Source organism: Bubalus bubalis, chromosome 19 (genome assembly GCF_019923935.1).
Source record: "Bubalus bubalis isolate 160015118507 breed Murrah chromosome 19, NDDB_SH_1, whole genome shotgun sequence".
Classification (NCBI taxonomy): domain Eukaryota; kingdom Metazoa; phylum Chordata; class Mammalia; order Artiodactyla; family Bovidae; genus Bubalus; species Bubalus bubalis.
In genome coordinates, this window is record NC_059175.1 from 65,404,185 (window position 1) to 65,429,935 (window position 25,751).

The 25,751-nt window shown below is 42.6% G+C and overlaps 1 protein-coding gene across 1 annotated transcript in view; it reads right to left on the bottom strand.

The window, feature by feature from the left end:
• Positions 1–25,751, bottom strand: part of ADCY2 (adenylate cyclase 2) — a 456,951-nt gene that overhangs the window by 123,109 nt on the left and 308,091 nt on the right. The window contains exons 5-11 of the mRNA XM_025270720.3: positions 25,156–25,304; positions 19,735–19,846; positions 13,258–13,385; positions 9,013–9,171; positions 8,112–8,244; positions 6,260–6,436; positions 2,225–2,268 (exon numbers count right to left, since the gene is read on the bottom strand). Coding sequence (XP_025126505.3) covers positions 2,225–2,268; positions 6,260–6,436; positions 8,112–8,244; positions 9,013–9,171; positions 13,258–13,385; positions 19,735–19,846; positions 25,156–25,304 — 902 coding nt within the window. The remainder of the gene's footprint in view (positions 1–2,224; positions 2,269–6,259; positions 6,437–8,111; positions 8,245–9,012; positions 9,172–13,257; positions 13,386–19,734; positions 19,847–25,155; positions 25,305–25,751) is intronic.

Consider the following 25,751-nt stretch of genomic DNA (forward strand, 5'->3'; position numbering starts at 1 on the left):
TCCTCCCCCAACCTGCCCCACCCACAGGCTGGGCCACTCTACCTAAGGAGGTGTGGTTCCTATTGTATCTCAAATGATGTTCTACTGCCCTGGGAGGCCCCCTCACCACCAGGCTGGGGGTTCAGAGAGGTTTTATGACCTCAGCTATGTTACAAAGCCAGGATGTGCTAGGGAAGTCTGGGCTGACTTGAAAAACAGGCTCTCTCTGTGAGGCTTGGGGCCACCAAAGACCACCCACCACAGAGAAAAGAGGAGGAGATATGGAGGAGGCTTACAGGAGGGCAGGCAGGACAGGAGAGCAGCTAGGAACACAGGCTTCAGTGTCCTAGAGCCTGGGCATAAACCACGGGCGTGCCTCCCCAAGCCACGTGGCTCTGGTCCTCTCCTGACCTGGCACGTCTGTTTCTTCCTTCCAAAATTGATAATGGCTGTAGTATCCACCCTAGAGTAATGCTGTAGGCATGAAATTAGATTTCCCATAGCCCTGGTGCAGATAAAAATGACAGCCTTACGATCACTGTCTTTCAGACAGCGCTCATCCCAAAAGACACTGCCCACGGCACACTTGCCGCAGGAGCCTTTCTCACTGTAATTTCAGTAAATCGACTCTGGAAGGAGACTGCGGGGAGGAGCAGACAGATAAGAGGCCAGACCACATACAGGAAGTCCCTTATATATGAACCTTTAAGTTGTGAACTTTCAAAGATGCACACATCGTGTGCCAGCCCCTGTATGCCAGCTGCTGTACTGTACTACTGTACTTTTCAAGGTACTGAATTATAAGATAAAAATGCTTTCTTTATCCTTTGTGTTTGCTTTTTGTGTACACATTATTTGTGTGAGAAGTATTATAAACTTATCACAGTACAGTAATATATAGCCAATTGTGTTAGCTGGGTACCTAGGCTAACTTTGTTGGACTTTTGAACAAAACTGGACTTAGGAACGTGCTCTCAGAATAGAACTCATTCATATGCAGGGGACTTACTGTACAAAGTGGAAGGATATTTGTGAAATTCCATAGACAGCTGTTTGCAGATGTGCTAATTTCTTACTGGCTTGAAGAGCCAGGCCTTCTAAAGATACGTTACGGGGTCCAAAACACCTCTTAAAATAGCTTAAGCTTTCTTTAACTGGGCATTTGCCACCAAAAAAATAATACTTTAAAAGCCCAAGAACTCCATTTTCCATATAACAAAGGGCTCTAAGTGTGATAGGTCAATGTTAAAATTTCAAGTTTTACACAAAATACAAATCAGAGGTCATGACAACAAAGATAAAGTCACGCAGAGGGATTCGGGAGAGAACGCACTAAGACCTGGCAGCTAATGATCTAATTATTTATGTTCATTTTCCACTTTGATACAATGCATTTTCTATAGGAATAAACTCATCTCTTCAGTGGGGAAAGAAAATTTTAAGTTTGGGGCCGTTCATTAGTTATCCTAGTGTTAGTCCCTCAGTCATGTCCGGCTCTGTGTGCCCCATGGACTGCAGCCCACCAGGGTCTTTTTTCCAGGGGACTCTCCAGGCAAGAACACTGGAGTGGGTTGCCATTTCCTTCTCCAGGGGATCTTCCCAACCCAGGGATTGAACCTGGGTCTCCAGCATTGCAGGTAGATTCTTTACCATCTGGGCCACCAGGGAAGCCCCCAAATTATCCTAACATCTTCAATAAAAAGTACTTAACTCCCAAACTAAAGGAAGGTTCTGAGCCCCAAAGCTAGAGGAACACAGACAAGGGAAAGGAGTGAGGTCTGAGAGCTTGTGGAGGATGACAATGGCACCCTTGGACACTTGGGGAGGCATTGTTTCTTTGTTTGAGCAGGGGGGGTTGCACTTCTTTTCACTATTGAAAGGCTGGACTTATCTTGCTTTTATCTCTAGGATTCAACCTCAAAAATATAACTTTAAGATACTCATTTTAAGAAAATTCAGTTCTTTACTTCAGATTAATATGAAGAATGTTTTTTAAGAAAACAATTTAAAGTTCTAAAGAGTTTACTAGGCAGTGTTTTCCCTCTTTTAATTCTAAAAAGAAAGGATATCAATAATCCTATTTTTAGAAGCTGAATACAACTTGACAGGGCTTTTCACAAGCAGCTACTCTTTTTTTCAGAAGAAATAGGCTTCAGAATTATTATAGTTGATGAAAATTACTTTCAGGAATAAATAAAGAACAGTTAAGCCTTTAGAAAATTAGAAAATGGAATGTATACCATACCTTAAGGTGCGATTTTGAAAATTATGCTGACCCATTGGTACATCCTATTAAAGAAAAAAAGATTATTAGCTGCTAAAAACATACATTAAGAAGTTTGAAAAGAAAAAAAAAAAAGAAGTTTGAAAAGATAATGATGCGTATTTCTTCTTTTACTATGGTAAATATCATTTAGATAATAAGCAGCTAAGTGGAGAAAAAGAGCTTAATTATAAGTGTGAAATAAGGTTAAAACTTCAGCTTATATTTAGAATGTTTGTGTAATCTATGAACTCTGGATATTGGAAGTGTCAGGATTGTTGTCTAGATTTTCAAAATTCCTATCCTGATATTTGCAGATATTATTTACAACAATGCCTGCAGAGGACTATTATTAAAGTTACTGTAGACAACCTAAATCATGTAGAACTGTAGTTTTAACATGAGGCAAAAATTTAGAAAATGCTTTAAAACACAAACATAATCATAAAATCTATAGACAATCTTAATCAGTGAATCGAACTGTTAAGAAATGAGACCATTGATTAAGTATGTGAAACTGAGAATCACTGATGAAAAAGAAGAAATGTACATAAGTGCTGGTATAACAGTTCCTGAAAAAGGCTAGTGAGAGGGAGACACTGAATCCACTGCTAAGTGTTCAATAATAGACTTTAAAAACCACAAGATTCACTTGTTTATTGTAGTGGAAATTAAAATAAAAGTTAGAACAAATAAGCTCCAGAGAAACTTTTCTTTGTTGCTTTAAGCTCCAAGGTTAGATAAGGAAATGTATTTAGCCTAGGGAAAGGTAGGCTTAAAAATGATAACTGAACTCCACATTTTATTATATAGAGTATTAATAAAATAATGCATTATTCACCAGCTCCATCAATGTTAAATCAAGAGTCAATGAAGTTCTGCATAGGGGATTAGATAAAAGAAATAACTTTTGGCAATGACAGCTGTTCAATCCTGGAATGTACGAATAAGAATGACAATGGGACCTTTCTGAAGGTAAGGGGCACAGTCCTATGGGCCCCAAATGCTAACCAGAACCTCAGAGGTCTTCTGTCACTGCCAAGGAACTCAGGCCTGAGACTCTGTCTGTGACTGGCAAGGCCAGCTGGTCAAGAAAACAGAGTCTGTTCCAGACATCATCTGTTTCTTATACACTTTCTACAATTTTCTGAAGCTCAAAGCCTTAGGCAGTTAACTCTTTCAAAGGAGGCATCTTCACTAACACATAACAACAGATTATGTTGAGGTTGGAGCCAGGGTGAAATCTTCCCTTGGGTGCCTTGCTAAGATAGTAAGGGAGAGGGTTGCTCTTAAGTCCTGAGACAAAGGACTGATAAGAAATTAGCAACCACAACAACATCAATAACATCACCCATTAAGCAAGGCCTTATTTTTGCAGGTACCCAGATGAAGTAGCACAGAAAATAATGCTTTAGTATTTAGATATAATTCTTATTTCCTGAAAAATAACAAACCAACCAGCCAGTCAACCAACCAACCAGTCAGCCAACGAACTGTCAACCAACCAGTCAACCAACCAACCAGTTGACTAGCCAGTCAACCAACCAACCAGCCAACCAGCCAGTCAACCAACCAGTCAGCCAACCAACCAACCAACCAACCAGCCAGTCAACCAACCAACCAGCCAACTAGCCAGTCAACCAACCAATCAGGCAACCAGCCAGTCAACCAACCAACCAGCCAGTCAACCAACCAATCAGGCAACCAGCCAGTCAACCAACCAACCAGCCAACTAGCCAGTCAACCAACCAACCAGCCAGTCAACCAACCAATCAGGCAACCAGCCAGTCAACCAACCAACCAGCCAGCCAGCCAACCAAACAAGGAACCAACCAGCCAGTCAACCAACCAACCAGCCAACCAACCAACCAGTCAACCAGCCAACCAACCAACCAGTCAACCAGCCAACCAACCAACCAGTCAACCGGTCAACCAACCAACCAGCCAATCAACCAATCAATTTGTTTATAACAAATCTCAATCAGAGATAAAGTTATTAGCCATTAGCATTAATAATAAATTTAGTCTTGAGGTAAAATTATCTGATTCTTTTCATAAGAGGGATAGAAGCATTGACTTTCCTTGACAATTAGATTCTAAGTCTTAGCATGCTTTTCCTCTAACAGGTCTAGTTGCTGGGAGGCCCCCCAGTGGCTCTGGTCCTTGCTCCTTGCATCTCTTCTCTTCTTGTGACCACATCCAGATCCACAGCTTCAAATAGCACCTAAAATCTGATGCCTATCACATCCACACCTCCTACCAAGACCTCTACCCAGAGTTCCAGGAGCACACCCCCAACTGCCGACTTCTGAGCTGCACTGTGGTGTCTGAAAGTCATATTGATTTGAAGATGTCCACTAGCAAAGTCTTGATTTTTCTACCCCAAATTCTCTGACTTTGCTCCAAGTATTTGTCAGTTCAGTTAATGGGATTATCATTCTCCTAGGTGCACAACCCAAACATGTGGATTCATCTTTGAACTTCCTTTCCACACATATCGACTCCATCGCCAAGTCTTATTGCTCCACTTTCAAATTATACCCTGAATTTATTTCTCACTGTTCCCACTGCTAAAATCTCAGCAAAGGAGGACACCATTCCTTCTTGTAGCCCTGCTCTCTTGGTCCATCATCCAGAGTGCTAATTACACAATGCCCTTCCCTGCTTAGGACCCTCTAACAACTTCCCACTACAATCAGAATAAATTATACATGATTACTTGGAGCCTCTCAGCCTAATGACCTCCCCTGGCTTACTGTTGATGATCTGACAGCCACACAGTCTCTTCTCTGCCTCAAAGACACCAATCCATTTCCATTTCAGGGCAGCTGCATTTGTCCTTTTGCCCCTTACCCTCCCCACTGACCCCTCCCCTTCTCGGAGACTACCCCCAGCCCTCCCCCCCCCCAACAAGAGGAGCCGTGCCAGTCACTCCCCAAGACATTCCTTCCTTTTCTTTTCATCACAGCCCTTGGCAGTACCTGGAGTGATGTCCTTTGTTTATTTGAGTCCTACTTAGGGTCTCTTTCTTCCCAATAGAATATAGACCTCTCTAGGACTTGCCCTGGAGGTCTCCCTGTTGACGCCTTGAAAGATCACAATCTTCTATCAGAGTTTATTTTTCAGTTGGAAAAGAACAAAGGAAGTTGAGAGAAGAGATAGAACCAAGACAAAACAGGAATGCTGACGCCTGCGTGCTGGGTTTGTGCATGTTATTGTGACAGGCCTGTGGACACAGGAAGCTTGGAAATGCCCACTTTTACCTGACAGCCTCATACGTTTTTTCCTCATCAGCTAATAAGAATTATGGAACCTCAACCACATCCCTAACACAGTGAATACCATTTTGCATGAAATTGTACTCAGAGACTGTTTTAATATCCAAATATACCATTGGGACTATTCTAAGTGCTCCACTGTATTTCCTTTCCTCTCCTCTCATGAGTTTTTCTATTCTTCATCTGCATTTCAGCCATCTTATTGAAAGGTCCCTGTGGTCTGGAGCGGTAGGACTTCATTCCCCGTTAGAAGTTGGGATGACGTCCATAAGGGACGCCAACAATAGAATGTACTTTGCTTCCGACACAGGCTGAACCTCTGGGGGATGAGGACAGGGTTAATGATGCTGCTCAAACCCCAAGGACGTCAGGCCCTCATTTGTTCTTTTATGAAGATGCTCGGGCTTTCCACTTTGTGGCAGCCAAAGCAAATTACAAACCTGGATTGTAAAAGAGTTCAGGGGTATGCAGTGGATACTGCCCATTGTCAATAACCGTCTTCGATAAGAAAGTGATCACGCAGTCACTCTTGGTTGAGACCCCTAGCAACTGACGCTCAAGATAACCTGATGACAGGTTTATTTAGGCCTGTTTGTCAGGGGCCTCTCTGGGAAGTCAGAGACGGCAAGCTTCCTTCGTTACAGACCCGACTGGTTTTGGCAGGACACGCCTTCTGTTTGGGGAGCTAGCGTCTGCCTGGCGCTGGAGCCATCTGGAGCCCGGCGCTGGGAGGGCGTACCGTGGTGCTGATCTTGCCGTTCTCCGTAGTCATGCTGTCTCTGTGATGCAGGTGTGCAAAGGGCTTGGCCGCCCCCCAGGACTCCAGGTACCGGGTCATGCGGACGGAAGCCCTCATCTTCGCTCCGTCAAGGGTATGTCGAGGCCTGAAGAGGTGCTGAGGGCTCCGCCGCTCTCCCTTGGGGTGAGAAGCACAGTATCACACCTGGAGGCCACAGCACCTCTTCCCTCCAGCCCCCTAGAAGCCTCCCTTGCACAGGCGGAGTCCTCCACCATCACCGCCTTCACTCTGGGGGCTCCTGCCCTCGGTCCTGCGGGGTCACCGTGGGGCATGGCCACACCCCAGAGAAGCTGAGTCAGTTTTTTTTCAGACAACAAAACCTACCTGTACCTGAAACTTGGGAAAAAACAATAGCCATTGGAAGGGACATTTTTATAAAGCTGACTCTTAGAATATGCTGATCTGTTTCCATGTTTTAATGGTTTTGTTTGTTTTTTTCCTAAAGTGATGGCTGTAGGGATTGGGGCTGTTTTCGGATGCAAAATGGCCTCGAATATTGATGTTTTGGTGTTCTTTGCCTGAACACAGTGTTCTCTGGACACGTTCTTTTCACCTCTTCCCTGCACCTGCCACCCCCGCACCGATCATCCCATAGTTCCTCCTGCTTGGCACACATCTGTCTCCAGATCAACTGTCTAGTGAGGTGGAAGTTTGTCCCCAAAGGGGAACCTGGGGGTTTCAGGGAGGTTCTTGTGAGTAAACACTCAAAAACTTGACTTTATTGATTTTGCGATACTTGTTTGGACAATTCAGAGGAGTTTCTTGCTGCTACCTGCATTGTTAACCAGCCAGTGATTTGCAGGAAGTTACATAAACCGTCTGAGACTCAGCTTCTTAATCCGTAAATAGCAACAGTACCCATTTGGCAGGAATTTGGGGAAGGGTAAAGATGAGAGCTCTTTTGATGAGCCCCCTGCTCTGGCCTGACACATGATGGGAAGAGAGTAAGAGACAGCAGCTGTTTGCATGGGATGGGTGGTTTTTATCATGTTAAAGTTTACATGTCTGCACATAACATGTTCACCCCAGTGTTTATGTGACATTTAGTTGTTAATCTTTCAGTAATTTCTTTCTTTTCTTATATCTTCATCCACTTAATCTCATTTAGATTTTTATCAGCTGAAGTCCTGAGCACACTTTTGGTCTTCATTTAATTTTCTAACTGCCAGGAAGGGCCCATCATGGACTAACACAGTGGTACCCAACCTTTTTGGCACCAGGGACCTATCTGTTATATGATTAGTCATGTCTGACTCTCTGTGACCCCATGGACCGTAGCCCACCAGATGCCTATGTCCATGGAATTCTCCAGGCAAGAATACTGGAGTGGGTTGCTATGCACTTCCCCAGGGACCTATTTAGTGGAAGACTATTTTTACATGGACTGGGGGTCGGGATGGTTTCTGGGTGATCAAATGGATTGCATTTATTGTGCATGTTATTTCTAATCTAATGCTCTTGCTGATCTAACAGGAGGTACCAGTCCATGGCCCAGAGGTTCACACCCGTGGACTAACGTATACATTGGTAAGCACTGACTAACTAACCTCTATAACCTTATGATGCAGACAATACCCTTGCCACATAAACAAGCAATTCATTTCAACTGCTTCTTGCATAAATATTTGAATGCATTTTTACAAACACAGGCATTTAAAATAGTTTTAGAGGCAAACACTAGCAAAGAATTACACCGGTTCTTGACTAAAAACAACTTTTCATATCAGTCTTTTGCCCTCTTGACTTTTAATCACAGAAGTCATGGGCTAATTATAGACTCTATTATACTGACCTTGGGGTTGATTACAAAGTAAGTTTTCACCAAGTGTTGCTTTAAATACGGGTCTCTGATGTCACCATCGCCTTCTTCCACTTTGTAAGCTCCATTCAAGTGTTGCAGGGTAACAGAAGAAATGTGAACACGTCTGAAATTCCATTTGAAAACCACAATCAAGATACAGAAGAAGGAACATCCAAGATTTTCTATTAATCTGGGACTTGAGAAAGAATTCCTTCTGCAACAGGTGGAGGAAAGGCTATAGGTTCATAGTCTGTTACCCACAGCTTTGGGAAAGTGCTCCCCGATATCAAGAGCTGCTAATATTTGGAGCCTCTCTGTACTCAGTGAAACCTAGGTGGTGAATTATAGCACATAAAACGTGATCATATTGAATCTGGAGGTATGAGGATAGTTTTCGGAATTGCATGGCAAAGTCATTTGAGAACACGTGCTGATACATATAAAAGTATGGGCTTTCCTTCTCAATGCCTGCTCTCATACTTCCCCAAATTACAGCACCTGCAAAGATTCTCTTGTCATCTGTCCAGATGGTACCATCTGCTTATTTTAATAGGACTGGTTTCAGAGGTGACCAATAATACAGAAAGGCCACATATCTCTAGTGCATTATAAGCCATCTTTAACTTAGGTCTCTATTCATAAATATGCAATTAAGTCAAAGTCTGTAATTCAGGATCTGACATCCTGTCTCTAACCATGGGTCCCAGGGGTGGTGGAACTGGGGCTTGAAAGCTCACATCCATCTGGTTAATGGAAGAGGTCACTGAGTAACACAGTAGTAACCAGGGCAGCAGAAGTCACCGAGCACTGAGCAATCAGCTCTTAGCCTGTGGACCTCGGATTCCTAAGCCCGGGGCCTGCTGGATGAGAGGAAGGCCACGTCCTGCCTTACCCAGGGACCCCTCCAGCTTCCATGTGGTTGGCCAGGGTGACGTCATGTGACCACACGTCGTACTGCCACTTCTGCAGCCCGATCACGCCGCACAGCACGTTCCCAGAATGCACTCCCACGCGCATGTTGATGTCCACTCCGGTGGCGTCCCTCACTTTCCTAGAGAGAAGGAAAGTCACATCACCCCCCAGGGCCAGTCTCTTCTTCCTGTCGTTCCTGGCTGATTTTCTGGGCATTTTATTATTCAGAATGTCTCAGACTGTTGGAAATAATGGTCATGAGTTTCTTCTGTGGTGGAAGATTGCTGCTCTGAGGCCAGAGAAAGGGTTTTTCTCTCCAGTTATTACCAGGCTAACCCATCAGTACCAAGCCAATGCTCCAGACAGTAAAGCCTCAGGCTGGCTAGGGCCGTGATGCAACATTTTGGTTGTAGCTTCTACTTTTCCAACCAATACATATCAAGCACCCATCATGTGCTAACCCCCTCCTTGAAGTTTTCATACTAGACTCGTGAGACATTGCCTTGTACTGTCAGAAACAATCTTAGATGCCATTAGCAACTCTAATGCTTATTAGCATAGCGTATGTCCCCAAGGAATATTTTCTGCTGATGAGACAATAGGGCTTATTTGTGAGCTTAAATGACTTCAGCCTGAATAGGAATTAAAAAAAAATAACAACAAGCTGAATGCTTTTCCACTGTGCATGTTTCTTTAACAAAAAAGAGAAGCGAGTACTCTTTAAGAAGCTTTAATAGTGCATAAGGTATCATTAAAAAGAAATGAATTTTTAAAAACCACTTAAAAAATACTTTAGGATCCTGTCACCAACTCATTGAAAGAGACAAATGAATAACTTCCTTTGATTAGGACAGACATATATACACGACCATGTGTAAAACAGATGGCTAGTGGGGAGATGTTGTCACAGGGGGCTCAGCTCGGTGCTCCGTGATGACCCAGAGGGGTGGGGTGGGGAGGGAGGGGGGAGATCCAAGAGGGAGGGGATATATATACATATACATAGAGCTGATTCACTTCACCGAATAGTGGAAATGAGTACAACATTGTAAGGCAATTATATTCCAATTAAAAATAAGAAAAAAAGACAACTTCTTTTAAGGGAAAATGGCAATGATTGGTGATGCCTATTTGTTTCTGCCAGTTAAATATGTTTATCGATTAAAATATAGTTGTAAAAGAAAAAGGTGTCCCTAGCAGGAAGGTGTCCCTCATTCCATGGAGCGAATCACCCCAGGAAGAAACGTGGAGGGAAGTGATGGCATTGATTGCAGCACAGTTAGGAGGAAGGGTTCCCAGGTGTGGGACACAGTCCCATCTCAAAACGACACAGGTACACACGTGGGATGCATCACCGACCCAATGGACATGACTTTGAGCAAGCTCTGAGAGATGGTGAAGGGCAGGGAAGGCTGGTGTGCTGCAGTCCATGGGGTCGCAGAGTCGGACACGACTGAGCAACTGAACAACAAACAACAATGAATAATGAACGTCAAGCTTCAATGATGAAGCAGAACCATCTGAGCATACTACGATAAGAAGAAATGGGTCCATGATATAAAAATAAATGACTTCCTGAAAAAATAGTACAGAGGCTGTTTGTTTCCCTTCCCTTTCTATCGTCCTCTTCTGTTTATATTTTGCCATAAAATGACAACCTATACCAACTACTTTGCAAGTCGTCCACACCCTTCAATCCTGCTCCCAGAAGGAGCATCTCCATGACACAGGAGGCTTGCCTTGACGCTTTGCCCACAATAGCTCTGAGTGCAAACAGCTGCCGGGGGGTGTCTGGTCCCCCTCTCTGGGCCTGCTCAGGATGGTTCATCTCTGCTCCCCATCCCCCTGAGCCCTGCTTCCTGACAGCGTCCAGGAGTAGTCATAAAGCCAGTCTGATAGCAGTGACTGGTTAGTAACTCGAGTCTTTGAATTAACCATCTTCAATGGGCTTCATGTCTGTTTTAGAAAAATGAGTTGATCAAGGGTTCAGATGAACTGACTGACCAGAAACATTTTAATGCATGTAGCTGCAGATGAAATCTGTGTGATCTATAGACAAATGTTGAAATGATGGCTTAGAGTTTGCACTAATAGTAGACAATCTTTCTAATTTAAGAGGAGCTTTAATCACTTACAAAATCAGGGTTCTGAGAGTACTGCCTTGATTAAGAACAGTTTACATTTTCATGAAAGGGGGGAAAAAACGTCTCTTTAAATGCCAGGAATATTCCAAAACTGCAGCCAGAGAACTTCTGCAGTGTTGACCTAGCTAACAGGGAATGAGGCTTTGAATAAATGTGGAGGTCCCCACATGGAGGGAAAACCATGGACAGACATCCCTGGATCCATGTTGCTGGTTCCCAGGAAAACTGGAGGTCATCTGGCAAAATTCCAAGTGCTAAGTGTACGCTTTCTCCTCACCAGCTTCAAAAACTGAAATTCCTGTATTCATTCTCATCTTACAGCTTAAGAAATGGGAATGGAAATGCTTGCTTTTGTATGTAAGAGAGAACAAAGAGTTTCCAAAATTTGCCGAGGTGTTCGCTCTTTCCCTGGGCTTCCCTGGTGGCTCAGATGGTAAAGAATCTGCCTGCAATGCAGGAGACCCAAGTTCGATCCCTGGAGAAGGGAATGGCTACCTACTCCAGTATTCTTGCCTGGAGAATTCCATGGACAGAGGAGCCTGGAGGGCTACAGTCCATGGGGTCACAAAGAGTCAGACATGACTGAGCGACTAAACAACAACAACAAAAGGGTATTTTGTTGAATCAAATGTGCTACTGAGTCACAAAATTTCATCCTTCACAAAACCCATTCATAAAGCCCGTTTCCTCCCATGTTTGGTTTCAAACATGAACGTGGCTTCCAGGGGTGGTTACAAATGTGAGAAAATCTGTTAATTTTACATGGATTGAATGCACTTACATCTAGACCTATAATGTCTTGAATAGTTAATGACTTTTAGAATACAGTGGAAAAGCTTTTTTTTTCTTATACCTCCAAGAAGACAGATGATTTATTTTTGGGGAGAAGCAGGGGGGACAGCTAATTCCCATACAAAGTATCTCAGGTGGCAAGCTGAGGCCACATTGCCCACCTCTGCCATGTCGATTCTTCCTTCCTTTCTTCCCTACGTCTCTGCCCGCCCATTCCTGACTGCCACGTAGCGGCCCCGACACTGCTGAGCTAGTGAGTCTGGACATTCAGGTCCGCGGACTCTGCTGAGGCTGGAGGTGTCATCATCCTTCCCTGGAAAGCACTGGAAACCCACCGTCAAACCTCTCAGTCCATTTCAGCCCACGGCCAATACCACAGTGGGCTAAACACAGCGACAACTAACTTGATTTGTTGCTTTCTCACTTAACATCCCAGTTACCCCAACCCTGAGAACAGGAATTCGAACATCAAGCACATAATTCCCATCCCATTTAGAACAAAAATATGCGGAGGAGAAGAGAAAATCACTTGACCAAAAATAGGCAATCCCCTACCAAAAAACCCTTAAACTGAAAGTTTTCAATCAAACAATCAACAAACAAGAGCTTTTTATCATTTATAAGACTATCAGGGCTTCTCTGAAGGCACTTACAAAGAAGTATGCGGTATCAGCAGTGAAAATTCACTTTGTAGCTCACATTTTCACACTACACTTGTCAGCTGTAATGATACCATTATTCTTTGTAAGCAAATATTCTCTACAAATCTTACAATGAAAGAAACTATAGATACAAAGCGAAAAACTATTGCAGATAAAAACTGAAACTAAATTCACAGAGCTGAGTGTGTTTGACTAGATGGAGTTATTCTGGGCTGGATTCTCCTCTTCATTGCAGTCTGGTGGTAAAAACTACTTTCTCTCTTACAATTTATATGTCCTTGTCAAAAATCAAGAGAGACATTAAGAGTACAAAATTGTCCCTTAAGATTGGAAGAGACTTTTCAATTGTTTACAAAGAAATTATCTTTGAAATTAATGACACAGCCCCTTCCCATAGATTTCTAACACCATGTTCCTGTAAAATAAGATTAATAACAACAATACAAAACACAGAGCCTTACTCTGGACTGAGTTCTCACATGTCAATAAATGAGTCTTTGCCCGTTTCTGTGTAAATGAACAATCATGTATATAGTTTCAGTAGACAAAAAACCAGAAACAGTTGTAAGACCGACAATGAAAATGTATTATGCAGTTTAAAAGGCTCTTACTACTCATCGCACTTACTTTATGGCTTCACACATATCCAGTCCCATTTTCACACAATTCTTGGCATGGTTAGGGAGAGATATAGGCAGTCCGGACACACAGTAGTAGCAGTCTCCTAAAATTTTTATTCTCATGCATTCATTCTCCTGAAAGAAGAAGTCACAGAATTTCAACTGCATTGCTTGTGGCTTCACTCATGTCCAACTCTTTGAGACCCTATGGACTGTAGCCCGCCAGGCTCCTCTGTCCATGGGGTTCTCCAGGCAAGAATACTCAAGTGGGTTGCCATGCCCTCCTCCACAGGGGATCATCACGACCCACGGATTGAACCCTTGTGTCTTGCATCTCCTGCATTGGCAGGTGTATTCTTTACCACCGTGCCAACCTGAGAAGCCGTAAACTAGTTCAATTTCCCTTAATTGCCCATCAAGATTGAGCCACCCTCACGCACACACCCCTCTGCCAAAGCAGGAAGGATGATGGTAAGGGGTGGGAGGGGAAGGCTGAGAGAATATTTTGGAATGAATTACACTTAGCAGAGAAATGTGAAGATAGGCCCATGCTTTATAGTCTGAACATCCTCAAATACTGACAGTGAAATGAAACGTCTGTGCAGAACAGAATCTTCCAGGATAGAAAATGGTGATCAGAACTCAACTGGAATTAGAATTGCATATCATTTCCTGCTACATTCATGGTTTTCCTCACTTCTTTCAAAGCTGAAGCAAGTTCTTACCCGCAGACATGTAGCTTTGATAAACATCACTACAGTGTAATGCAGTATAATGAGCCACCATTCAACACTGCCAAGTGATTTAAAACTTAATTCTGCCCTTAGGTTAAACCATTTTAATATCAAGTTAGACAAACTCATTTTTCTTGGCTGGATTGTATTTATATTACAATATCAAGATCAATTTCATTCATATGAATCAATCCTACATCCATTTCTAACCTTTTCAACTAGCTTATAGACTCTTCACTCAAATTTAAATACATAAATAAAGAAGTACCAAACACAGATTTTTTTTCCCCTTCTTAACCCACAGGCTTATGGATAAACTGAAAATATTTGAAATAATAAAATGAACATAAGATCTTTTTGTCCTTAAAGCATGCATGAGATTTATTGAAGGTTTTTGCATGTTTCTTTCCCTGTCTCATAGAGAGCTTGTGTACTTTTGTGCTTATCTACAGCACTGTAGAGGATGTGTTAATAAATCTTGATAGCAATTTTATATAATAAAAAGGAAAAACATTGTTTATTAATCAGGTTTACCTCCCTGATAGCACAGTTGGTTAAGAATCTGCCTGCAGTGCAGGAGACCCTTCTTCGATTCCTGGGTTGGGAAGATCCCCTGGAGAAGGGAAAGGCTACCCACTCCAGTATTCTGGCCTAGAGAATTCCATGGACTGTATAGTCCATGGGATTGCAAAGAGTCGGACACGACTAAGCGACTTTCACTTCCGAAATATGTATTCTGAGTTTAGAAACAGTAAGATTAATAAAGTGAATTCTTGGCAGCCTTATCAAAGACCAGTTGCATGGGATTATTTCTGGTCTCTCTATTGTGTTCTGTTGCTCTATATGTCTGTTCTTAGTATCCTACTGGTTTGAATTGTTGTAGCTGGAAGATATTTTGAAATCAGGGATTATGAAGCCTCTAGCTTCGTTCTTCTTGCTCAAAATTGCTTTGGATATCTGTGGTCTCTTGTGATTCTATATAAATTTTAGGATTGATTTTTTTCTATTTCTGTAAAAACCACATTGGGATTTTGATCGGGATTGCATTGAATCTGTAGATAGCTTTGGGTATTATTTTAACAGCATTAATTCTTCCAGTCCATGAATATGGAATATCTTCCTACTTATTTGTATCTATTTATATTTCTTTCATCAATGTTTTATAGTTTTTGGTGTATAAGTCATTCACTTGCTTAGTTAGGGCTTCTCAGGTGGTGCAGTGGTAAAGAATTGCCTGCCAATGCAGGAGACGTAGAAGACGTCGGTTTGATCCCTGGGTCAGGAAGATTCCCTGGAGTAGGAAATGACAACCCACTCCAGTATTCTTGCTGGTAAAAATCCCATGGCCAGAGGAGCCTTATGGGCTACAGTTGATGGGGTCGCAAAGAATCAGACACGACTGAGTACACAGTCTGCTTAGTTAAGTTTATCCCTAAGTTTTTCATTCTTTTTGATAATAATGTACATGGAATTGTTTCCTTGATTTTCTTTTGAGATACTTCATTGTTAGTGTATAGAAACACAACAGATTATTGTACACATATTTTGTATCCTGCAACTTTACTGAGTTTATTAGTACTAACAGATTTTTATGCTTCCCTCGTAGCTCAGTTGGTAAAGAATCTGCCTGCAAGGCAAGAGACCCGGGTTCAAGCCCAGTGTTGGGAAGATCTCCTGGAGAAGGAAATGGGAACCCACTCCAGTATTCTTGCCTGGAGAATCCCATGGACAGAGGAGCCTGGTGGGCTACATACAGTCCATGGGGTTGCAAGAGTCAGACATGACTTCACAACTAAACCACCAACCACCACCAACAACAAATTTTTGTGGACTCTAAAGTTTTCTACATATAAGGTCATATCATATGCAAAAAGTAATAATTTTACTACTTTTTTGACTTGAATGCATTTCTTTTTCTTGCCTAAGTCCTGTGTCAAGAACTTCCAGCACTATGTTGAAATGAACTGGATAGAGCAAGTGTCCTTGTCCTCTCCCCAGTCTTAGAAGAAAAGCTTTCAGTTTTTCACTGCTGAATATGATGTTCACGGTGGGCTTTTCATATATAGCTTTATTGTGTTGAGCTGAGTTCCTTCTTATTAGTTGAGAGTTTTTAATCATAAAAGGGTGTTCAGTTTTGTCAAATGCTTTTTCTGCAATTGATTGAGATGAGCATGTGTTTTTTATCCTTCATTATTTTAATGCAGTATATATATGTGTGTGTGTGTGTATATATATATATATATATATATATATATATCTCATCAATTGATTTGCTATGCCATCCAACTTGCATCCTAGAGATAAATCCCATTTGGTCATAGTATATGATTTTTTTTAATGTGCTGTTGAATTTGATTTGTTAATTGAAATAAATTCTTCAGCCGTCAGCCTTCTTTGAGCTTTTGAACTGTGGTGTTGGAGAAGACTCTTGAGAGTCCCTTGGGCTGCAAGGCGATCAAACCAGTCAATCCTAAAGGAAATTAGTCGTGAATATTTATTGGAAGGACTGATGCTGAAGCTGAAACTCCAGTACTTTGGCCACCTGATGCAAAGAGCCAACTCATTAGAAAAGACCCTGATGCTGGGAAAGATTGAAGGAAGGACAAGGGGACGACAAAGGATGAGATGGTTGGATGGCATCACTGACTCAACGGACATGAGTTTGAGCAAACTCCAGGAGCTGGTGATGGACAGGGAAGCCTGGTGTGCTGTCGTCCATGAGGTCGCAAAGAGTTGGACACGACTGAGCGACTGAACAACAACAACAAAGCGAAACAGGCCAGATGCAGAATGGCAAATGTCACATGGTACCACTTATATGAGGAACCTCATTGTCAAACACAGAAACCGAGTGTGGAATGCTGGTTTCCAGGCCTGGGAGAGGGGGGAAAATGGGGAGGTGATGGTCAAAGGAAAAGGTCAAAGTAAAAGTTCCAGTTACGCATGATGAGTAAGTCCTAGAGATCTACTGGACAGCACAGTGTCTATAGCTAATAATACTATACTGTATACCTAACCACAGGCTGCAAAGGTAGATGTTAAGTATTTAATCACAAAATAATAATACAATGATGATAATGATAATAATAATACATTAAAAGGGCAAAGTGAAGATCTGTAGGTAATAGATGTTTATGGCATAGATTGTAGTTATGGTTTCAAGGGTGTATCCCTAAAGTTCAATAAGTTGCATGTATATTAAATATGTACAGCTTTTTGTATGCCAACTATACCTCATTAAAGTGGATAAAATATCACAGTGAATGAGCAATGATGTTGAGTTCCTTAATGTAAACTACTGTGCTTTTCATAGCATTCACTCAATGGACTGAGCTGTTTGCTTACAAGGCTCTCTGACTCCATGATCTCAACTATGAAACATGAACTGATATCCAAAGCACACTGCCCCTGTGACCAACAATGCATGGACCAAGCTATCCTAGTCCAGACTGATATTGCCTGGACATTCCTTTGTTATGATCATCAGACAGGAGCAGGAAATCATACCAATTACCTCTTCTATGTGATATAAACTCTGTCCTCCTCAAATTCATATGTTGAAATCCTAACCCCTGGTACCTGTAAATGTGACTTTATTTGGCAGTAGTGCAGCCATGGAATTAAAAGACTCTTACTCCTTAGAAGAAAAGTTATGACCAACCTAGATAGCATATTGAAAAGCAGAGACATTACTTTGCCAACAAAGGTCCATCTAGTCAAGGCTATGGTTTTTTCCAGTGGTCATGTATGGATGTGAGAGTTGGACTGTAAAGAAGGCTGAGCGCCAAAGATTTGATGCTTTTGAACTGGGGTGTTGGAGAAGACTCTTGAGAGTCCCTTGGACTGCAAGGAGATCCAACCAGTCCATTCTGAAGGAGATCCGCCCTGGGATTTCTTTGGAAGGACTGATGCTAAAGCTGAAACTCCAGTACTTTGGCCACCTCATGTGAAGAGTTGACTCATTGGAAAAGACTCTGATGCTGGGAGGGATTGGGGGCAGGAGGAGAAGGGGACGACAGAGGATGAGATGGCTGGATGGCATCACTGACTCGATGGACGTGAGTCTGAGTGAACTCTGGAAGTTGGTGATGGACAGGGAGGCCTGGCGTGCTGTGATTCATGGGGTCGCAAAGAGTCGGACACGACTGAGTGACTGAACTGAACTGAGGGTTATTGTAGATGTAATTAGTTAAGATAAGGTCATACCGGAGTAGAAAGTGTTTCTTGCTCACTGTGACCCCATAGACTGTAGCCCACCAGCCTCCTCTGTCCATGGAATTTTCCAGGCAAGAATACTGGAGTGAGTTACCATTTCCTCCTCCATACAGGAGTAGGGTGGGCCCCTAATCCAGTATGATTGGTGTCCTTTTAAAGAGAAGTAATTTGGACACAGCCTTGCATGCAGGGAAAATGCCATCAGAACACCAGAGCCTTGTGTCACTGGCCAAGGTTGGAAAGTTTCTTCCTGACATGTCACCAGGCAGTGCAGCAGAAATGACCTTTTATTTACTCAAACTTTTAAGATATTATTTTTTAACAGATAATCTCTCTATGTTTTTATTTGGTTTAATAATCATTCATTGACAAGTATTTCCTTTTCCCCCCTTAGGTCACAAGGAACCAATAATTGGCAACATAGACAACTGGCTGCTCCTTCATGGAGAATATAGTCAAGACATTGTTTTCTTTTTTTTTTTTTCCTAAAGATGAGCCCTCTCAACCCCAACTCAACCTTTTCCTTTGATTCGTTAAAGGAAGGAAACAGAGCTGTACTCTCAGTGAATTTTTTAGAATCCCCAGTGAGATTTGTCATGGTCAGTTGGGCAACATAAGGCATCTCATGGGGAGCTTGCCCCAGGAGTGACTCTGTGAACATCTGAAAGCCAGATTTGTGCCTAGGAGCTTGGCTGGAATGTTCTCTATTGTTTAAGTGTGAGGGAAATTTCACCATGAACTAAACTTAGAACTAACTCTTCCTAATGTAAAAAAATACATTTGATAAGCATAATAAAGGATTTTTGTTGGGAACCACTCAAAGACAAAAATTAAGGCCAGGAACATTTTATGAGACAGAAATAGAGGGCCAGCCAGCAAGAAAAAACACCAATATTCCCACCAGAAATCTTAATTGTTCCAATAAATAAGTCTGGAGTGAGGTCTGGTATGGTTTTAAATCAGCTGTCATCATTTCTTCGCTATGAAAATCCCCACAAATAAGCATATGAATGGTGAATACTGAGCTTACATTTCTGCAAGTGGCACAAGGGCCAATGGATGAAAATGAGACAGCAGTAAATAAGGCCTTAGGAAGAAGGGATGCATCCTGTCTTCAGGATTTTCCCAGCATGCTGCTTAACACTGTGAATATGTAAAGGTTACAACTGGAGAGGAAATTACGTTTCCAACTCATCAACATCAAAATGCCTAAAAAGAGAAGCTAAGAACAGCACAGTGCAGAGAGATATGCAAATCAAGTCTCGTTATCTTGAATGCATTTATTGTATGTGTGCTGAATTATATATAAGCCAGAGTCTTAAAAATAAATGAAAGCATATGCTAATTATATGCCACAGCATTTCTCTTTCCCAATGTAGGTCTGAGACTTATCAATGGCAAATAAATCCAACAAATCTATAAATAAGATTCCTAAAGGATGCTTTTATGAAGAGGCAAAAACCTGGTAAGGATCAAGAAAAGGGAAGCTCCAATTTTATATATCCTCAAAATAGAAAGCAATCACTAATACTCACCTTTGCAATTTGATCGAACTTTCCAAAGAGTTCATTCAGCATGTGGACGAGCTCTCCAGGGGAGCAGTCACTGGCCAGACGGGTGAACCCAACAATGTCTGCATAGAGGATACTGTGGGAACAAACCAGTGCATGCCATATTTGCAAGTTTATATTCGGTAAGAAAGCAATGGTAGTCTTTCCCATTAAAAGAGGATGATTTCTTACGCTTTATATTTTTGTAAAACATCATTCCCCTGGGTATGGAATACATAAACATGTTGCTAAACTTTCCCATTAATTTTTTTGATGTTACATTTTTATAATTAAGATCAGGGAAGAAAGCCATGTGATACACTTTCTCTATTCTAGTCCATTCTTACTGACAACATTTCTCCTCTCAGGGCCAGCCTCTCCTTCCCATTCTGGCTTATGTGGTCTTCTTCCTGACAGTTCAGTACAGTGTCATAATTCTGATATCAAAGGAGTATGCTTCTGTTTGAACTGTTACGTGATTTTATTTATTTATTTTTACAATTTATTGATTTTAATTGGAGGCTAATTACTTTACAATATTGTATTGGTTTTGCCATACATCAACATGAATCTGCCACGGGTGTACATGTGTATGTGATTTTATATTGTAAGTATTCCTAAGTAGAAGAAGCAAAATCATAAAAGTTAAATCCTGATTGAAAGACATCAATAAATTCTGATTGAAAGACAAAATTTGGGGTTCTTTACTATCTTCCAGGAAAGGAGATGCATCTTCCTAAAGCTCAGAGCTGAGTTTGGGGGAAGCATTAAACAAGGAAGGATGCCAACTAATATCCAGTTACAGCAATAACAAGTACTATAAAGGCAAACAGTAGAATGCCGTAAAACAGAGCAGTAGGGGTGGTGAGCTGAGTGCCGAACAATCGATGCTTTTGAACTGTGGTGTTGGAGAAGATTCTTGGGAGTCCCTTGGACTGCAAGGATATCAAACCAGTCCATCCTAAAGGAGCTCAGTCCTGGGTGTTCATTGAAAGGACTGATGCTGAAGCTGAAACTCCAATACTTTGACTACCTGATGTGAAGAGCTGACTCATTGGAAAAGACCCTGATGCTGGGAAAGATTGAAGGCAGGAGGAGAAGGGGACAACAGAGGATGACATGGTTGGATGGCATCACCGACTCAATGGAGATAAGTCTGAGCAAACTCCAGGAGTTGGCGATGGACAGGGAGGCCTGGCGTGCTGTGGTCCATGTGGTCACAAAGGGTTGGACACGACTGAGCAACTGAACTGAACTGAACTGAGGGGTGGTGAAGAATCTGGGACACAGTCACTAAGGAAGTGACAGCACGGCTTCCCCTCATGGCAAGTATAGGCTGGGGGGCAAATGCAAGATTCCTTAGAGTTTTGTGCGCGTTCAGCTAACCTTGATGAATCAGGATAGAAGAACACAACACCTGTGTGTGCATTACAACTTTACCTACATAGAACGTGCTTATGTTTTATATAAAGACCTAATATGTGCACTGTGTTCAGTTGTGTCTGACTCAGACCCCAGGGACTGTAGCCCACCAGGTTCCTCTGTCCATGGGATTCTCCAGGCAAGAATACTGGAGTGGGTTGCCGTGTCCTCCTCCAGGGGATCTTGCCCACCCAGGGACTGAACCCACTTCTCTTGTATTTCCTGACTTGCCAGGTGGATTCTTTACCACTGTGCCACCTGGGAAGCCCCAAAGACCTAATAAAGAAGCCTAAAATTGCTGCTGGGAATTTGAGTTTCAGGTAATACATATGGTATGGTTTAAGATGGGCCATGAAACAAAAATAACTGCCAATTAACACTCATTGGGATAGCTTTTTTTTTTTTTTAAAGAAAATAACAAGCGTTGCTGAGGATGTAGAGAAATTAGAACTGGTAAGTACGCTAGGGAAAATGTAAAATGGTATAGGCACTACGGAAAAGAGTATGATGTTACTTAAAAAAAAAATGAAACACAGAATTACTGGATGAACTGGCAATCCCACTGCTGGGTATACACCCCACAGAACCAAAAGCAGGAACTCAGATATTTGTATACCCATGCCCACATCCTGCCTCAGGATGAAAAGGCCATAGGTTTCAGATTTCTTTTAAAATTAATTGGTACTACATGACATTTAAGCTTCTGTATTTTTAAGTTTTAAGTTATGTATTTACTTTAGGAGCTTCCCTCATGGCTCAGACTGTAAAGACTGCCTGCAATGCAGGAGACTCAGGTTTGATCCATGAGTTGGGAAGATCCTCTGGAGAAAGGAATGGCAAGCCTTTCCAGTATTCTTGCTTGGAAAATTCCATGGACTTGGGGGGAAGCAGGTGGGCTACAATCTACAGGGTCACAGAGTCAGACACCACTGAGCAACTAACATTAACACTTTTCTTTAGGATCCCAAATATATTTTATGAATTTAAATTTGATTAAATACTGCAAACATATTGTATACAATCTCTGAAGGCAACTGAAGCTGCTTCACCAACCCTTTGCCTTAGATTGTGTGGTACCTGGCTTCCAAGATGGCCTCAGTCATCCTCACCTCCCTTGTATTGTTCCTCCCCATAACAGGTAGGAGTGACTTGTGTAACTAATAGAATACTGTAGGAATAGCAAGAAATGACCTTTAATAAAAGATACAGCAACTTCCACCCGGCTGTCTCTTGGATCCTTCCCTTTGGGGAAGCAAGCAGCCATATTGTGAGGACACTCAAGAACCTGTGAGGAGGTCCAGTGATGAAGATCCGAGGCCTTCAGCCAACATGAAGTTAACCTGCTCACCAGGTGAGAAGCCACATCAGGAGCAGATCCCCCAGCAGCCTGAAGCCTTATGGGGAAGTCTACGCCAGAACCATTTAAGATGCTCCAAAACTCCAGCCCACAGAAACTGTGAGATGCCTATTGTTCTTTAAAACCACTAAGTTTTGGGGTAATTTGTTACATAGAAATTGATAATACAGATATTATGCAGATTATTTATCAACTGCCTGAAATTGGTCGTGTCATCTGTTATTTTTGCAGGTCTAGTGTTCCTGGACTATATCACAACTACAGAGTCTGTGATCCTCTTTAGATACAGACATATTAATATTTATTTTTACGCATTTTGAATACCAATAACTGTCTTAAAAATATTGCAGGAGATGGAAGGGCCATTCCTGATTTTAAGACAATTAAGGTCTGTCTAGTCAAGGCTATGGTTTTTCCAGTGGTCATGTATGGATGTGAGAGTTGGACTGTGAAGAAAGCTGAGCACCAAAGAATTGATGCTTTTGAACTGTGGTGTTGGAGAAGACTCTTGAGAGTCCCTTGGACTGCAAGGAGATCCAACCAGTCCATTCTAAAGGAGCTCAGTCCTGGGTGTTCATTGGAAAGACTGATGCTAAAGCTGAAACTCCAATACTTTGGCCACCTCATATGAAGAGTTGACTCACTGGAAAAGACTCTGATGCTGGGAGGGAATGGGGGAAGGAGGAGAAGGGGACGACAGAGGATGAGATGGCTGGATGGCATCACTGACTCGATGGACGTGAGTCTGAGTGAACTCTGGGAGTTGGTGATGGACAGGGAGGCCTGGTGTGCTGCAATTCATGGGGTCACAAAGAGTCAGACATGACTGAGAGACTGAACTGAACTGAAGGCTAGAAAGAGCAATTTCTAGTAAAATACAACTTAACAGATACTATAAATTTTTTTTTCTTTAATCATGTAGGCAAAATGCTTAAAAACCTAAAGGCAAGCTAGTGTTTTAAATAATTTCACTCATTAATATGTATGAATGTTCTCTCTCTGTTTATACACACACACACACACACACACACACACATGTATATACATATACACCCATAGTTCTTTCCTATTATTCCAAAAAATGATGGGGACTTAAAAATATTTACTCCTGATTCCTCATTGATATGCAACTTTTTTCTGTTATCGTCCTCTCAATATACATTTTTTATTGTATATTAGCTCTTTGTGTGCTTGGGCCACACCTGTTTCTAAAATCATGTGTCAAATTGAGACCTGTCTTAGCAATGCATTCAAGCTACAGTTAGGGCTTCCCTAGTGGCTCAGATGGTAAAGAATCCACCTGCAATGTGGGAGACCTGGCTTTGATCCCTGGGTCGGGAAGATCCCTTGGAGAAGGGAATGGCAACCGACTCCAGTATTCTTGCCTGGAGAACTCCATGGGCCCAGGAGCCTGGCTGGCTACAGTTCATAGGGTCGCACAGAGTCGGATACGACTAAGTGACTAACATTTTCACTTTTATTTTAAGCTACAGTTAAATTTCTTTCTTATTAATCAATTTCAGAAATCCTTGGCCTGAAGTGATCAGATCCAAGGCAGCAACATGCAATGGAAAAAGTCTGGAGTTGGGGGCAAACAGCCTGATTTTGATTCTAGATGATGAGCTACAGAATTTCAGTTTTGCTTGTGATTGTTATTAATAAACTGTTGAATGGAGGGGCGAGTAACCCTGACAACTAGAGGAGTAACCTGATGAATGAGGCAGGCACAGGTTACTCACTGAGATAACCCAGCCAGAAGAGCAAGCACCACTGTAACACAATGGAACAGAAAGAAGGACAGGCCTCCAGAGAATTGGGATCAGAAACAGGTGGGCATGGAGAATGGTGAGGACCAGAGTGCCTACGTCTGGAGGGGCCTGAGACGATGGGGAGCATGAGATGGAGCACCCACCCCAGACTGAAGTGAGGGCCCACTTGGCTCCCCTCCAGAGCTCAGAGGAGAAGAGGCCTTACACGACCTCCCTTCTGACCACAATCCCTTGTTAGTTTTCCAGTTACTAAGATTCCAGGAATGGCTCCCTGCGAAGCATCTCTGACTGCCACTCTTGGACAAGCTGTAACTTTCACTGTAATTTGATTAGGGTGCATGCCATCACCTATGATGCTGGGTACTGGCCATATCCAGAGACATCCCCCTCCAGTCCCCACCCCACCCCCCACGGCATTCCTGATGGACAGCAGGATACTCAGCCGCCCTGGAAAGTGCTAGCTCCTCGAGCCCTGCCCCTGCCAAGCCCATCTTGAGGAACCAGTCCTTGTGCCTAGAGCCCACCAACTCCCTAATCTTATTGACATACAGAGTCCTGGGTGCCTGGGACACAGTGAGAACCGACCCGAGAGTTCCCAGAATGAAGGCCCCACCGGCCACTTCTCTCCCCTTTGTAACGGCTGGTTCCAAAATGCAACAAGTAGAAGGGCCTGTTTTCTTATCTGAACGACAGAGGCCCTCACACACAGGTAGGTGGAGTGGACACTATGCTTTGCACCAAGATGAACAGCCCCAAAGGGCACGTGACGCTGTAAGATGGGGACTTCCGGTGACCTACATCCGCCACGTGGCGTCGGGCTCCCCAGCCTCGCGGAGGAGGGAGGACGGCGCCGCGTACCTGACGTTGGTGTGCCGCTTGACGTAGAGGTTGTGGAAGTTGTTGGTGTTCTCCATCTGGCCGGCTTTGGGGCCCTGCAGCCTCTGGATGATCTCCGCTTTCATCTCCATGGCTATGTGTGCCGGCAGCAAGGACAGCAGCAGCCGCTCCTGAAGCCAGGTTGGAAAGAAGACAGAGAGAGGTCACACCACCGGGGTCACAGCAAGGGCCGAGCGAAACCGTCACGGGGCCCGAGTGGGGCCAATCTGAGGACTCTAACAAGTTCAAATACAGAGTATAGAAATACATGTTTAAAAAAAATCCAATTTTCCAAGGTCAGAGTGTGTTATTAGATTATTTATTGAGTTCGAAGCATGTGTTCTGCAGTGTGCAAAGAAAAGGAAGGCGTAGTTATTTCCCCAAGGATATTATTTATCTATTGTGATTTTAAAGGAGTGAAATGGAAATAATACGAAGATGCCAGAAAGTAGTGGTCAGTCGGAGATAGAAGACTCTCATTTTCGCCTACTAGTTCGCTTGAAAGATAAAGTACAAGCTATATTGCACTTTTGAAAGTCAAGCAATATTCCACATTTCCTAAATAAGATAGTCACACA